This window comes from Prionailurus bengalensis, chromosome F2 (genome assembly GCF_016509475.1).
Source record: "Prionailurus bengalensis isolate Pbe53 chromosome F2, Fcat_Pben_1.1_paternal_pri, whole genome shotgun sequence".
In the NCBI taxonomy this organism is placed as follows: domain Eukaryota; kingdom Metazoa; phylum Chordata; class Mammalia; order Carnivora; family Felidae; genus Prionailurus; species Prionailurus bengalensis.
In genome coordinates this window covers 53,374,173-53,390,599 of record NC_057353.1, presented here as the reverse complement: position 1 = coordinate 53,390,599, position 16,427 = coordinate 53,374,173, and the positions used below count along the sequence as shown (strand labels likewise).

The 16,427-nt window shown below is 34.3% G+C and overlaps 1 protein-coding gene across 1 annotated transcript in view; it reads left to right on the top strand.

Moving 5' to 3' along the window:
- The window catches only part of EIF3E (eukaryotic translation initiation factor 3 subunit E), a 55,213-nt gene that overhangs the window by 21,185 nt on the left and 17,601 nt on the right, over positions 1 to 16,427 (top strand). The window contains exons 8-10 of the mRNA XM_043601603.1: positions 12,780 to 12,906; positions 13,968 to 14,069; positions 15,395 to 15,504. Coding sequence (XP_043457538.1) covers positions 12,780 to 12,906; positions 13,968 to 14,069; positions 15,395 to 15,504 — 339 coding nt within the window. The remainder of the gene's footprint in view (positions 1 to 12,779; positions 12,907 to 13,967; positions 14,070 to 15,394; positions 15,505 to 16,427) is intronic.

The following is a 16,427-nucleotide window of genomic DNA, read 5'->3' as shown; positions in this document are numbered from 1 at the left end:
ACAGAAAGTGTTAAGATAAAAATCAAACTTTTCAAAAGGCAAATAATGCAAAAATGTAGATTATTTAAAAAAACTCCAGTGTAGTTAACATACAAGGTTATATTAATTTCAGGTGTACAATATATTGACTCAACAATTCTATACATTTCTAAGTGCCCATCACAATAAGTGTACTCTTAATCCCATTCACCCATTTCACCCATCTCCCCACCCACCTCTCTGGTAGCCACCACTTCTGTATAGTTAAGAGTCTATTTTTTGGTTTATCTCTTTTTTTCTTTGTTTTTCTCAAATTCCACATGAGTGAAATCATGGTATTTCCTTTCTCTGAATGATTTACTTCACTTACTGTTATGTTGCAAATAGCAAGATGTCCTTTTTTATGGCTGAGTAATATTCCAGTGTGTGTGTACTACATTTTTTCTTTATCTACTTAACTTAGGCTGTTTCCATAACTTGGGTATTGTTAATAATGCTGCAGTAAACAAGGAGTGCATATATTTTTTCAAATTAGCTTTTTAATATTTGGGTAGATTATTGGATCAAATGGTGATTATATTTTTAATTTTTTGAGGAATCATACTGTTTTCCAGAGTGGCTACAGCAGTTTGTATTGCCATCAGTAGTGCATAGTTCTTATATCCTCGCAAATGCCTGTTGTTTATTGTGTTTTTTATTTTAGCCATTCTGACAGGTGTGAGGTGATACCTACTTTTGTTTATTTGCATTTTTCTTGATGAGAGATGTTAAGCATCATTTCATGTTCTGTTGGCCATCTGTATTTTATTTTTACTTATTTTTTAATGTTTACTTATTTATTTTGAGAGTGTGTGTGCACACGTACGTGCTGCGCTGGTGGGGGAGGGGCTGAGAGGGAGAGACAATCCCAAGCAGGCTCCACACTCAGCACTTGATCCCAAAGCAGATTATGACCTGAGCTGAAACCAAGAGTCAGGTGCTTAACCAACTGAGCCACCCAGGTGCCCCTCTTTTACCCGTTTAAAAATTATTACTATTATTATTACTACTACTGCTACTGCTATTTGGTCTTGAGTTTGAGAAATTTTTGGTAGATTTTGTATACTAAGACCTTTATCAGATATATCATTGTTCAGATGTCTTCTCCTAGTCACTAGGTTGTCTTTCAGCTTCTCTGATTGCTTTCTTTGCTTTCAGAAGCTTTTTATTTCAATGTAGTGCCAATAGTTTACTTTTGCTTTTGTTTCCCTTGCTTCAGGGACCTATCTAGAAAAATTTTACTATGGATGATGTCAGAGAAATTACTGCCTGTGCTCTCTTCCAGGATTTTTATGGTTTCAGGTCTCATATTTAGGTCCTTAATCCATTTTGAGTTTATTTTTGTGTATGGTATAAGAGAGTGGCTCAGTTTCCTTTTTTTGCATGTGCTTGCCAGTTTTTCCCAATACTGCTTGTTGAAAGAGACCATCTTTTTCCCATTGCATATCCTTGTCTCCTTAGTTGAAGTTAATTTGACCATATAGTCGTGGGTTTCTTTCTGGGCCCTCTGTTCTGTTCCATTGATCTTTGTGTGTGTTTTTGTGCCAGTACCATACTGTTTTGATCACTAAAGCTTTGTAGTATATCTTGATATCTGGGATTGTGATATCTCTAGCTATGTTCTTTTTCAAAATTGATTTGGCTATTTGGGATCTTTTGTGGTTCCATATAGATCTTAGTATTATTTGTTCGCATTCTGTGAAAAATGCTAGTGGTATTTGGACAGGGATTACATTAAATCTGCAGATTGCTTTGGTAGTGAGCACATTTTAACAATATTTGTTCTCCTAGTCCATGAGTATGGAATATCTTTTATTAGTTTCTTTAATTTCATCAGTGTTTTACAGTTTTCAGAGTACAGATCTTTCACCTCTTTGGTTAAGTTTATTCCTAGGTATTTTATTATTTTCAGTGCACATGTAACTGAGATTGTTTTAATTTCTCTTTCTACTAGTTTGTTATTAATACATATACAAATGCAGTGGACTTCTGTATATTGCTTTTGTATCCTATGGCCTTATAGAAGTCATTTATCAGTTCTAGTAGTTTTGGTGAGTCTTTCAAGCTTTATATATAGTATCATGTCATCTGCAAATAGTGAAAGTTTTATTTCTTTCTTACCAATTTGGATGTCTTATTTCTTTTTCTTGTCTGATTGCTGTGGCTAGAACTTCTAGTACAGTGTTGAATACAAGCAGTGAGAATGGAAATCCTTGTCTTATTCCTTGACTTTAGGAGGAAAGCTTTCAGTTTTTCACCGATGAGTGTAATGTTCATGTTATCCTTGAGTTTTTCATATATAGTCTTTGTTATGTTGAGATACGTTTGCTCTAAACTATTTTCTTGAGGGTTTTCAACATGAATGGATGTTGTACTTTGTCAGATGCTTTCCCTGCATGTATTTAAATGATCATTATGGTTTTTATCCTTTCTCATTGATGTAATGTATCATGTTGCTTTATTTGCAAATATTGAATCACCTTGCCTCCAGGAATACCCACTTGATTGTGGTGAGTAATTTTTTTGTACTGTTGGATTTGGTTTGATAATATTTTGTTGAGGATTTTTGCATCTCTTTTCATCACAGAACTTGGCCTGTAGTTCTCTTTTTTAGTAGTGCCTTTATCTGATTTTGGTATCAGGATAATGCTGGCCTCGAAGGATGTATTTGGAAGCTGTCCTTCCTGTTGTATTTTTTTGGAATAATTTGAGAAAAATAGGTATTAGCTTGTTTAAATGTGGTAAAATTTTCACCTATGCAGCCTTCTAGGATTTTTGATTGTTGGAAAGTTTTTGGTTACTGATTCATTTTCAGTGCTGGTAGTTGATAAGGTTTGCATGGGTCTCTTGTGGGAGCCTACAGCCACTTGAGAAAACTCCTGCTGGAGGGAGTAGGCACTCCTTGCTTGCAAGGTCCTAGCTGGTCTGCTTTGGGAGGTGGTCTACAGCCTCCTGGGAGGGAGACTGGCAGAGCTGGAGGAGGTGGGTTTTCAGAAGAGGGTGGAATGGGTGAGGATGCAAGTGTCAGGAAGCGTTGTGCATTATCTGCTGTGGGAGGAGACTGGACCTGGCTGGAGAGGGTGTGTCCACAGGAGAATGTCTGGGCTTGGCACCATGTTAGCCAGCTAGGTGGAGAGTGTTAGCGGCACTGGTTCCTTGCAGGTGTCCAGGTACCTAGGCTGGGAGGCAAGGGAGGGAAATGGCCCCTGCCAGCTCCTTTGTTCCTAGAGAATTCTCCCATGATCCCTGCCCTCCAGCATAGGCCCTGAGATTAGTAAACAAATCTTCCTCCTGCATACCCCAGGTTTTTTTCAAACTGCTGCTTTTATGCTGTATCTTCTAGGAGCTGTTGTGGTGTCTTTTAAGGGTGGGGACTCTGATTCCCCTCTCCTCTGGCTCTTCTAAAGCCACACCACTGCATTTTAAAATTTCAGGTGTTGAGCCAATGTAACAGCTCATGAAATTCCACCCTTCTGTTTTTCAAAACCAAATGTTATGGGAGTTTGTCCTGCCTGTTCACGCTTCTGTGCCTGGAGTGCTTGGTGTGAGGGTCCTTTTCTCTCCATTCTTCATGCCCAAGGCATCCCTCCATTTTATGGACAGTCCCTTAGGTCCCTTTAGCTCCCACCCACGTCTCTGCTTTTTTTTTACCCATTTCGATGAGGCTTCTTTTCTACATTGAGCTGTGGAGAGTCTGTTCTGCCAGTCCTTAGGTCATTTTCTGGGTTATATACACTGTTTTGGGTATTACTTAGTTGTATCTGTAGGATGAGGTGAGCTTGGGATGTTCCTACTCCCAAAGGAGTAGGAATTCCCCAGAACCCCTCCTAAAAAGTAGATCCGTATATGTCCTGCCAAAGCGAGCACTAAAAAAAAGTAGATTTGTAAAAAATTTTAAGATATGGTAGAGAGGTTCATGGTTATAGAAACCCTTAAGCTATTCTAGATAAATAGGTTTAATTCTTCGTTTATATTTCCATATTTCATATATAAAAAAGAATACATTTTGCCATTTAGGATGTAATAAGGTTAAAAAAGTATACATTTTATAGATTGTAGTTTCTGGGCAGAATACAGTGAAACTAGAAATTATTCCAAGTTGTAAAAATAATAATCAAAGAAGAGAATAAATGTTAATCATGAAACTGTCAAAGAAACACTTAGATTAATTCATAGCTTTGATTACTTACTCAGCTTTTAAAACCTTGATTGAAAGTACAGAAAAACACAATAAAGGTGATGAAAATAAAATTACCAAATATATAATGTTGAAATTATTATTATATTAATATTAAAACTGATAATTTCATTTCAAGAATAAAGAGTTAGCAATGAAAATGGGTTTGTATGTCAAATGATATAATAAAAATTATAAGGAATACTATGTATACTTGCACAATACTTTCCAAAACCTGAAATGCTCCAGGTGACACACCTTATCACATCCGTTAAATGAGGATGGAATTTTGAGGTGGTTTTGCTTTGTTTTGTCTTTCAGTGATTCTACTAAAGGACTGTGGGTTGTGATGGATTATTGGCCATTTGGGTACATTTTAAAGTGTATGTGTATATAGGGAGATAGTCGTCTATCTTTATAAGGCAAATAGGACTCTGTTGGAATATCTAGTAAGAGCTTCAACGCCCCCTCAAAGAGTCAAATTAATGTAAATACAGAGGAGCTATTCAATGTTAATTAAAAAAGAAAGTTGACAGGGCACCTGGGTGGCTCAGTCGGTTAAGTGTTCTACTTTAGCTCAGGTTATGATATCACAACTCGTGAGTTTGAGCCCTGCATCAGGCTCTGTGCTGACAGCTTAGAGCCTGGAGCCTGCTTCGGATTCTGTGTCTCCCTCTCTCTCTGTCCCTCCCCCACTCGCACTCTGTCTCTCTCTGTCCCTCTCTCTTAAAAATAAATTAATAGTAAAAAAAATTTTTTTTTAAAAGTTGACATTAGAATTGTCTTTGGAATGTTATTGCTACAAGTGAATCACACTTACACTTTTTGGTCTTGAACCTTTTCATGAAGAATTGTTGAATGTAATTTTGTCTTTATTGGCTAAATGTATTGATATATATCTATACCATATGAGATAGTAAAACTGAGAAATTAAAAAATATATTTTATAAATGACAAGTAGTAAATTATGGTTGACTGATTTTTTTTTTTGAAAAATAACTTAAAAACAATTTAATGAGAACTGTGAATGTCACGGTTTTACATTTCTGCAGGCTTTTCACTTGCTGGCATGTTAGATTTTCCTATCTACTTTAGTCCTTGATGTTATTTTGATGAGAAAATCTAGTCTCACATATATGTAGTTGGACAAGAGCTGTTTTAATAACCTTTTCAGATAATTGTGAATATTCTTTTTTGCTAATCTAACAAAACTCAACAAGTAGTAATATTTTAAAGTTTATTATAATGTGGAATCAGAAACCTTATTCAGTTTTTTGGATTCTAAACTATACTGGTATTCTAAACTATAGTGGCCCATCTTGCTCTTTAATGGATCTTGTACTCATGCTTGACTTTATAACATCATGCATTGGTTGTTTGGGAAATGTTGGATCATTGAGTTATGCAGGTATTCCAGATATGTTGACATACAATGCCAAAAAAAAAAAATCACTCATTAATATCGCCACTAAACCTATTAGAAAAGGTTTAAAACTATTGGAAAGTAGTCAAGCTCTTTGTGACAGGTATTTTCCAAAATTCCACCTTTTTGGGAAAGCTCTAATTTTATCTTTTATTTTTCTGAAAGTTTAGGCTCACTTTATTTTCTAGAAAATGTCTACCAAATACCCAATTCTGAATAGCTTTGGTTTATCTATCATTCTTTGTTTCAAGTAAAAATAGTATTCTGTGAGGAACACAGTTAAGCATACAGCTCAATCATATAGTTGTCCTTAAGATAACCGTGACAACTACAGTATGCAGCAGACGAGCATTACACATACTTCCTTTTGTCATACAGAATATTATGAAGATAGTACACAGGGATTGAATTTTTTTAAATTAACAATCTGTACTACCTGATTAAGGACATAGTTGAAACTGGCTTTTTTTGTTTTTGTTTTTTAACTGTAAGAGTCTGGTAGTGAAAAAAAAGTGATTACTGGTATAGAATAATGCCAGTATCTTGATTTGTCCTAAGATACTCAAAAAAGATTTCATTTATTTGTTTGTTTCCAATTCAGTGAATTTTAGTGACTTTACCAAGTGTTGCAGCTGTCACTGTTAATCAGTTTTTGAACAGTTTCAACTCCCCAGTAAGACCTTCCTGACTGTGAAACTTTTTTTTTTAAACAGAAACAGCCTGTTAGCAAAATGTGGAAAATAAACTACTTCAGTAATATTACAACTTTCTTTTTTTTACTAAAATACTGTGCTTATTCTTTTCACTTGCCATTAGATCAGGTTATCATCATATTTTCTCCCTCATTAGTAATGTCTTCCTGGCTTGTTTTGAGTTTTACTTGATTCTCACTTTTTTCAAATGAGAATATACTCAGTTGGCTTGACAGATCATTCATTGTTCAGTTATTTTTCTGGATTTTATATTCTTTAAGTAGAACAGCTGCTAGTAAGTAGTGTGTTACTGTCATTTGTATGTCTATATTCAATGTGCTTTTCAGTAGTCTTTGATAAATAGAAATTAGTGGAGAAGGTATATTCCTGTTTTCCATTTCTAGTAGCACAATAGTAACAATTCATTGTGTTTTGCTGGATATATTAATTGATAAAATTGTGTTAGATTGATAGTTTTTATAGATTGTGGACTTTAGGCTTTTTTTAAAATATAAAAGTACTTTGTTGATAATTAATACATTTGTTCTTGAAGTGAAAGTTTAGATGCCAGTGCAGGTTAAATAAAGTATCTTGCATCATATATATTTCCATTTCTGGCATAATTTATTCTGAATCTAAAATGGAGATGATTTACACATTTGAAAAATGTTGAACTTTTAAATGTAACATTATATATAAGATAAGGTATCTGGTTTAAGATAGAGAAGTGTTCATAGGCTATTAGAGATGAGGCTTTGCCACCAAATGTAGATGCTATTAAAGAATGTTTTTGTAATACAATGCTCTAGTTATTACTCTCCAGTTGTAAAAAGAAAGATTCAAAGTTCAGTTTGAATTAAACACTCCTCTGAATGTTTAACACTCAATAAAATAAATATAAAATAGTAACATGAAATAACATAATAAATATAACATAAAAATAACATAAATACCCTAAGAAATTGCAAGTTTACTTTTATAGTCAAGTGGGTGGTATTCAGAAGTTGTCAACTTCTAGTCATTCCTGCTAAGAAAGCACTTTTTCATGTAGGTATTTTACCTTCTCTAGCTCAGGATAATGACCTTTTAAGGTGTCCATCTAAAAAATAAAAAAGCAAAAGTAAAATTTCATCCTTTGAGGTTCTAGTAAGTACCCTGCCTTGTTTTTTTCATGTTTTGTTTTGTTTTGTTTTGTTTTGTTTTGTTTTGTCTGTCTTTCCAGAAATGCCCTTCTTCTCTTGTTTGTAAGTATTCAAGCCTGCCTTTTTTCAAAATGCAGCTCAGCTTTATTTCCTTAATTAAGTCCTGTATATAGTGTCTATGTTTGGTATTTAATTATTTAATACCTGTAAAATAAACAATTTATAATTGCTTTAATTTTCCTACTATAGTATAAGCATATTTGAGGGCAGAATTTTTATTTTTTATTTCTTGTAGCATGGGCACATGATAGATATTTAATTTTTTTTATTTTGGGAAATTTTTCTTTTGATTACTAAATGATCTAATTTGCAGTTAGAAAACACTGTAAAAAACTTTCATAAAATTGTACAATTGGAACAGGGTTGTACTAGAGAAAAAATATACAAAAATATCTTTAATTACCTATTATGAAATTATACTTCAGAACACAATAAATATTGATGCTCTTATTTTTAAAAAATAATAAAGTTAAATTTCAGAAATAATGGAGTTACAGCCTCTGTTCTTAAATAGTTTATAATCCAAACAAATAATAATAAGAAGTAGCTTAACATTTAACTAAGTACAGATGTATTGTGCATTATAAATACACTGTAGGTATCACAGCTATCAGTGAGATCTGGAAAAGTTACAAGAGTGCGGTGAAGATGAAAATTGACCCTTAAATTTCAGTTGACAGAAAAGGAGATAGTAAAAAGAAACAGAACAAAAGAGCACAGTGGTCATGTGTAGACTGTTAACCACATCTGTGGTTTTACTTGTATTTAAACTAAAATATATCATCATTGATTCAACAGGATTGCAAATTTTTTTTTTTTTTAAATTTTTTTTTTTCCAACGTTTATTTATTTTTGGGACAGAGAGAGACAGAGCATGAACGGGGGAGGGGCAGAGAGAGAGGGAGACACAGAATCGGAAACAGGCTCCAGGCTCTGAGCCATCAGCCCAGAGCCTGTCGCGGGGCTCGAACTCACGGACCGCGAGATCGTGACCTGGCTGAAGTCGGACGATTAACCAACTGCGCCACCCAGGCGCCCCAACAGGATTGCAAATTTTTAAGATGGTAAACTAACTTCATAAGAGTTACTCTCTTAATCTGCACTCCCCCTTTTTATGTATTGATGTGTGTAGATTCATATACATACATACATAGGAAGGATCGCTTCAGTTCTAGAAGATAGGGAGTCCCTGCTATGTTGGGAAGTCCAGAGCCACGGTAGTGCTATATACTGGAAGTCTGGACTATGGACCAAATCTGGCCCATTGCTTTTTTCCTTATGGCCTGTGATCTAAGAATGGCTTTTACATTTTAAATGATTGAAAAAAGAATATTTTATGACCTGCAAGTTATATGACACTACAGTTTTAGTGTCCATCATAAATTTTTATTGGAACATAGCTGGGTTCATTGATATACATAGCATCTTTGGCTGCTTTTGAACTATAAGGGGGAGTTGAGAGTTGTGACAGAGATCATGCATTGTTGCATTCTTGTTGCCTCACACAGCTACTCAGTACACAATGAATCCCCATGATGCTGCAGTTACACTTGGCCAGTGTTTCAAGGGCCCTGAATATTGTCATACTGCAACATTTTATTCCCAATGCATACTCATGTCAAAACAAGAAAAGTCGACTTCAGAGGTACTCTTAAGGCATAGTGGAGTGGGATTACTTTGTATTGAATTAGAAAGCAAAGCATTAAACTGATGCTATAGGTATGCTGAAAGAATATATTTTAATTCACATTGCAAGACATTCCAACTGACAGCAAAGCAACTATCAGAAAAATTAGGAAATTTAAAGCAGAATATCTTCTCATAGCAGAATTTCCTTACAATTAATGAAAATGAGGCTTCAAGCAAAGTAAGTTTCTGAATGGCCATGCAGGGAAAGCCATTTTACCAGTGGTGATTCTAAATCATGTTCAGTTGCAGCAGCCAAAGAAATAATGTCCAGAAAAAATAGACGTGTTTAAAAATATTAGCTTTTTAGTGAGAACAGTTACTCAAGAGTTGAAGATATTTGGAGCAACATCAATAATCAATTAAAAAAACAAGGCATATGATTTTTAGTGATTTTCCTTGGCTCTTGATGGGTTAATAGATGTTATCAGTATGGTTTGAAGAATCATTGCTGGATTTGAAGTGACTGAAGAACACGCCTTTATGAATCGTCTGTGGAATAACTACAGGTGAAAATACTTTCAAAGTTGGTAAAACACTAATTTAGTACAACCTGAAGTGGAATCTGCAAATATATGTGGAGGGAAAAATGAGAAGTGTTCAAAATACGGTTATTCAGTACATTGTTCGTCTCTAGATACTTTGTGGAAAATAGTTGAATCTGTGGTGTAATTTTGAGCCATTTTAGTCAACTGTGAACTTCATTTGTTCATGTGGACTTAACTGTGATCAGTCCATGAACTTTTGTCAGAAACAGAATATCCTGACTTTCTCTACTTAACCTTTAGATAGCTTAGTAATGGCAAAGTTTTAATGTGATTTTTTTTTTTTTCCCCCTGCTCAGGGCAAGATTGAAATTTTTCTGAATAAGAAAAATTGCCCTCAATCTTTATTATCAAGCCTTGGGTGGCTCTGGAAAGTAACTTTTACTGTAATTTGTTATTGTTTCTTAATTCACCCTAAAATATTATAAATATAGTATTATATTATTTATAATATATTATAAAAATATAAAATATTATAAATATTATATAGTATTTATTTGAAAAACTATATTGCAGTATATTGTCACAATGATGACAACTAACATAGCATGAATAACAAGTAATGTCCAAAATTTTAAAAAAGGTAATGTCCAGTGGCTTTATCTGTTTGCCTTTCTTTCACATGTTAAAACAAGAAGGGAAACCTTCATTCCCACACAAATTTGCAGCAGATATATTTTTCAAGCTCAAATTGCAATTCCATGAACTTTTAGGCCTCACTGTAAGTACAAAGGAAATTTCCATTTCAAAATTCATTTGGCTGTGCTGTTGAATTGGAGATGATTTATCTACAGTGTAATAATATGCTAAAGGGCAATATCGTAAGGAGAATTTAACAGAATTCCATAATGCCTTTCAGGTGATAAATATGCTAAATTAAAATCATTTCTGTCAGTTGATACCAGCATTTGGTAGTACTAGATTCATGAAAAACATTTATAAAGACTGAGTATGTAAAATTTCATTACAGAACAACAGTTACAGATAAACATTTGCAACTAATTTTAATGTTAGGGATTTGTAACTTTGAATGCAATTAAACAAAATTATCCCCAATAGATAATTTCTGTTCTCATTAGTAGATGAATTACAAAAATTATACTCAACAATTAATATTTTGACTAACATATTTTGGAAGTTTGTTTTCTTTTCATATAAGAACCAGTACAATATTCTCAATTGTGCCTCCTGGCCTGCAAAACCTAAAATATTTTACAGAACTTTTACAAAAGTTTTGCTAGCCCCTACCATCTCAAAAAAAGTGAGATACAATTTCCTAAGAAGTTACCCTTCATTAAAAACAATGAAGATATACATGGTGCAGTGATATAAAGTTAGGATAGGTAAAAATAAATATGTTTAACATCTTAGACAATAAACTTATAGTTTTTTAAGCTGTATGGATAAGTTTATGAGTGAGTTCCAGAAATGTCTACTACAATTATTTACTTCAAAACTGATACTGAGATAAACAGTCATCCTTGTGCTTGTGCATGAGATCTCTGGCAGGAGAGTATTGAGACAAACAATTGTTCTGAACCAGATGGCAGTGTAAAAAGTTTCTGCCTAAAATTCAGGCTTAATTTTTCAGGTGATGAAACTTTTAACTGATGTTAATTATCTTTTCCTAGAAATTGTTTTATTCTTGAGTGTTGATTGTTTTTATACCCTGAGGGAATATAAGAAGGGACTAAATATTGTTAGGTTATTATTATCAGATTCTAGAGTCCTCTAAGGAGTTCAAACAACATTTTGTGGAGAATCTACAATGTGGTGAAATACAAAGATTTATTAATATAGTCTGGAAGAATTTGGAAGATAAGGTATCTGAGCTGGATCTTGAAGGACACCAGAGTTGAGGATTTCAGAGGGATGTGTTTGGGGGAGCAATCCATGTGGAGTGAATTTTAAGAAGTGAGAAAACCAGGAAGTGGTCAATGATGCTCTGGTGGGAGGTGGAGCTGGATGGGTACTTTGGGGTTTATATATAGCCAAGAGGAATGGACTTTATTGACAAATATTTCCAAATCTGGCATAGTGCCTGACACTTAGAGGTACTTCTTGAGTAAAAACTAGGGAGCTATTTAAGGAAATTGAGCAGGAGGAATACAGGATAAATGCCAAATGACAGAGGGTGGCCAGCTGCTGATCATCAGAATAGCAGGATTTGTTAAATATTAGCCAAGGCCCTGCTGACATTTGTCTGACATCTAATCCTTCCTTTCTAATTCCCAGTGCTACCAATTTAACCAAAGCCTTATAATACTATAACAGTTTCCTTCTCCCTGTAGTTTATAGACTTTCATCCTTTGAATCTTTAATTTGTTTAAGTGCCTCATTTTCTGATTATGAGGACTTATTTGAACATAGAAGGTTTTCATACATTTTTTTTAAAAGGTGAATGACTGAGAGTCATAGCTTAGCAATCTTTTGAAACAGACTGACAGTGTATATAGGGGGCTTCCAAAATCCTTTTACTCAACAACAGTAATAGGATTATTTACCTCTGAATTGAGTCTTCTGTTTCCCTTCAAACTAGGGAATACAAGCTGGTGTCCTCAGGCTTCTGTTTTTTTTATTTCTTGGAGGAGATGGTCTTTATAATAATCATTGTTAATTGGTCACATTCTTAGGTTATTGAAACAGCACAATCCAATGGGCTGCTCAAGTGTGTGGTTTTTTGGGTTTTTTTTGTTTGTTTTTTTTTTAATTTTTTTTTTTTCAACGTTTATTTTTTGGGGGACAGAGAGAGACAGAGCATGAACGGGGGAGGGGCAGAGAGAGAGGGAGACACAGAATCGGAAACAGGCTCCAGGCTCTGAGCCATCAGCCCAGAGCCCGACGCGGGGCTCGAACTCACAGACCGCGAGACCGCGAGACCTGGCTGAAGTCGGACGCTTAACCGACTGCGCCACCCAGGCGCCCCGTGGTTTTTTTTTTTAATCACATGGTAAATTAGGTCTAGAGAAACTGGGTAAGTTATTAATAATTAACTCTTAAAAATATTAAAGTTATTTATTTATATTTTTACCTTAGGTATCTTAATGCAATACAGACAATGTGTCCACATATTCTGCGCTATTTGACTACTGCCGTCATAACAAACAAAGATGTTCGAAAACGCCGACAGGTACTAAAAGATCTGGTTAAAGTTATTCAACAGGTAAAAACTAAAATCTTTTTTAAAAAATGTTTATTTATCTTAAGAGAAAAAAAGAGACCGGGCATGTGTGTGCGCACACGAGCAGGGGAAGGGCAGGGAGAGGGGGAGAGAAAATCCCCAGCAGGCTCTATGCCCATTGCTGAGCCTAATGTGGAGCTGGATCTCACAGCCTGAGCTCATGACCTTAGCCAAAATCAAGAGTCAGACACTTAACTGACTGAGCCACCCAGGTGTCCCCCAAAACTAAAATCTTTATTAACTTTTAAAACTCTAAACTAGATCTAACATCTGTTTCTAAAGTAGGACCCTTAGTTCTTAAGGTAAAATGTTTTAAAAATAGGAGAAAGGTTACATGAAGTATACATAGAGAGGAGCCCAGGATACTCAAATGGGCATTTACTATCTTTAATTCCAGTATATACTTATGCCAGATGTAGTATGGAATGAATACTGCTCTCTGCTAGATGGATACTTAATATATATCGTTTATTAGCATTGCCTTTATTGCAGAGTGAAGGAGATTTGAAGCCTGGCATTTCTGGGAGATCTCTTACCTACCTAATTGCAGAGTAGTGATCTCTACATAGAATATGGTATTAATAGTCCCCAAGTTGTACAAAAGCTGCAGCCCTACTGGTTGATTTTTAGTGAGTTTCTCAGTAATCACTATGGGTTAGAAAAAGAACTTAAGTGCTGTTTTGACCTAAGGATAAATTAAATACCAAGAGACAAATTCAGCAGGTTATGAATGAATGCCCTTATACTTGGGGATGTTATTGAGTAAGGAAGACTTTTGGCAATAGAGGAACTTGAAACCATTTGGAATGAGAATGGTTCTAGGATGAGAATATATAGAGAACTCAGTCTGGAAGACATTATATGCTTATGGTTGGGCCTAAAATCAGGATATGAGCAATTGCTTTGAGACGATGACACTAGGTAATTTGCTAGAAATTAATAACAAAGGAGGAGAAACCAGGAATATTGGGATATTCTAGGGTCAGTCTACCACCAAACAGTGTTGAATCAAATCCAACTTGACCTTTGACATAATTTTACAGGAGTCTTACACATATAAAGACCCAATCACGGAATTTGTTGAGTGCTTATATGTTAACTTTGACTTTGATGGGGCTCAGAAAAAGCTGAGGGAATGTGAATCAGTAAGTATGAATTTTTACTTATAAATTAATATTTAATGTTTGGTTATTGTAAAAGTTAACTTTGCAGTGTTTTATTAAAGTAATTATATCACAAATATATATTAATCTTAAAATGACTGATGTTTTAGAAATGTGCGAGATGTAGACATTTTTAATATTGCCATATGTGTATGCTTTTGTTAGTACAGTTTGTTAAAACATTGGTGGCATTAGAAATTCACACGTATGCCCATGATTCCATATCTTATTCTGTATTAGTGAATATGTGAAGTATTTCCTGTGTGTGTACAAGATTGTATAGAACTGCACATTCTGAGATTCTAAATTTGTTTCATAAGTGGGCCTGTCTTTAGAATTTTTCACATGATTGTACTGAACATTTACTATAAACCAGTCAAGCTATAAGGGCGTGAATTTTATCACAATGTCTTCTGTTGATTGGTAGAAACTAAAGTACCTTCAAGCAGCTGAGTTAGATTTATCAGCTTTTTTAAATGTTAGTTTGTAGAGTTTTAAGAAATTAAGAACTTACCTGTTAAATGCATTTACCAAATCCATAAGTTATCAGTTGTCAGTTTTACTTTTGAACCCAAATGTTAACACAAAATATAAAGAGTTTGTTGAAGGATTAAGATCTTATTTCCCTAAGGACAAGAAAATTATCATGTAAATACAACTTCAGGGGTGATTTTCACACATTGGACAAAATAAAATAGACTCGAGTGTGATAATTTGTATTCATGTAGTCATATGTAGTGTTACTATGTATTATGTGTTGGTATATGCCAGTACACTAAGTAGCTGGTTAGGCCTGGCTGAGGCCAAGGGGCACTTGGTTATTACTGTGGAGTTAAAATACCCTCTTTTAATTATGATACCTTCTGTGGAATAGGAGCCACCCCTTGAATTTTTCTCCTTTGTAGATTTCCAAGTCTGTTTACTTCACAAATATGCATATGTTTAGTCTGTTCATAATGATTTTGAGTACCTAGAAGAGATATGTTATCTACACAGCATTTATTTCGGATAACGGGCAGGGCAAAACTACTTTGTGAAAAGGTTGCTAAAGTCATCAATAGAACAAGGAAACACTGCAGTGCTTAAATTAGGTTGTTGTTGTTGTTTTTTTTTTTTATATAGCATTCATTTACTTCTAGTTAAATTGTTAGAGGCCTGAGCATAGTATTCTAGAAAGTGCTGTGGTATATAACTTATGATATAAGGTGAGAGAATTGCAGTAAAGCACACGGGAAGTATTTTGTGTCACATTTTTGAAAATTGCTTGTCAGTGCTGTTAATTTTTTTGTTACACTTTACACACATAGGTACTTGTGAATGACTTCTTCTTGGTGGCTTGTCTTGAGGATTTTATTGAAAATGCTCGTCTCTTCATATTTGAGACTTTCTGTCGCATCCACCAGTGTATCAGCATTAAGTAAGAACACCCTGATTTGATTTGTATTTTCTACTTTTAAATTCCTGGAAATTTCCATTTACTGTAAAATTATACTTAATAGGATTCCAGTTAATTGGATTTTTGTTTTATTTCCCTTTGCTTTAGAAGAGAAAGAAAACAGTCTGATAGTGATTTATTAAAAATTCTAACTTTTGTTTTTATTATGGGATGGTACAGATTCAGAAATACCTTCTTTGGCTTCTATGTGTGTGGCATAGTATGATTTTTGAAAATGGTATCTTCATGGCAGTATTCTGATTGTTGGGTACCTTTTTAAAAAGTACTGTTATACTCTTATATAGGGAGAAAAGAGAAAATAACGTTTTAGAATGGTTTCAACAGGAGTTCAAATAAGGAAGAGATTAGCCCTTAGTGATTCAAAAATACTGTTGAAAGACTACATTTGGTAATCATTTCAGTTGATTGAGTTTGTTTTATTTAATTATATATTTGAATTCTCATATAGTAAGCTATGACCTCCTAAAATGTTGAAACATGGAAAGTATGGTGAATTTCAGTTCACATTTCCTTTGTTGTGTGAGAAAATTATTGGGGGAAAAATTGTGAAACTTATATAACCTATTAGAAACTAATTGTACATATTAGAATTTGAAAAATAACTAGTGCTGTTTGGCCACAGATGAAGTCAAACAGTAAATATGTTCCATAAATGTTTAAAAAATTACTTTAATGTTTGCCTCTTTGGAATTGTGTGTAGACCAAAGTTTTTCTTTACTGCCATTTGTTTTTGCTGAGGCATCCGTACTTGTTTGCCTAATTTTACTGGGTGGTTATTGAAGTGGTTTTTCAGAGTTTGAAGTATGGTATAATCATGGTGCTTCTCCTACGGGAATTAAAGCCTTGACCAGTTTTATTAGTACTTTACTATAGCTAGCAGACAT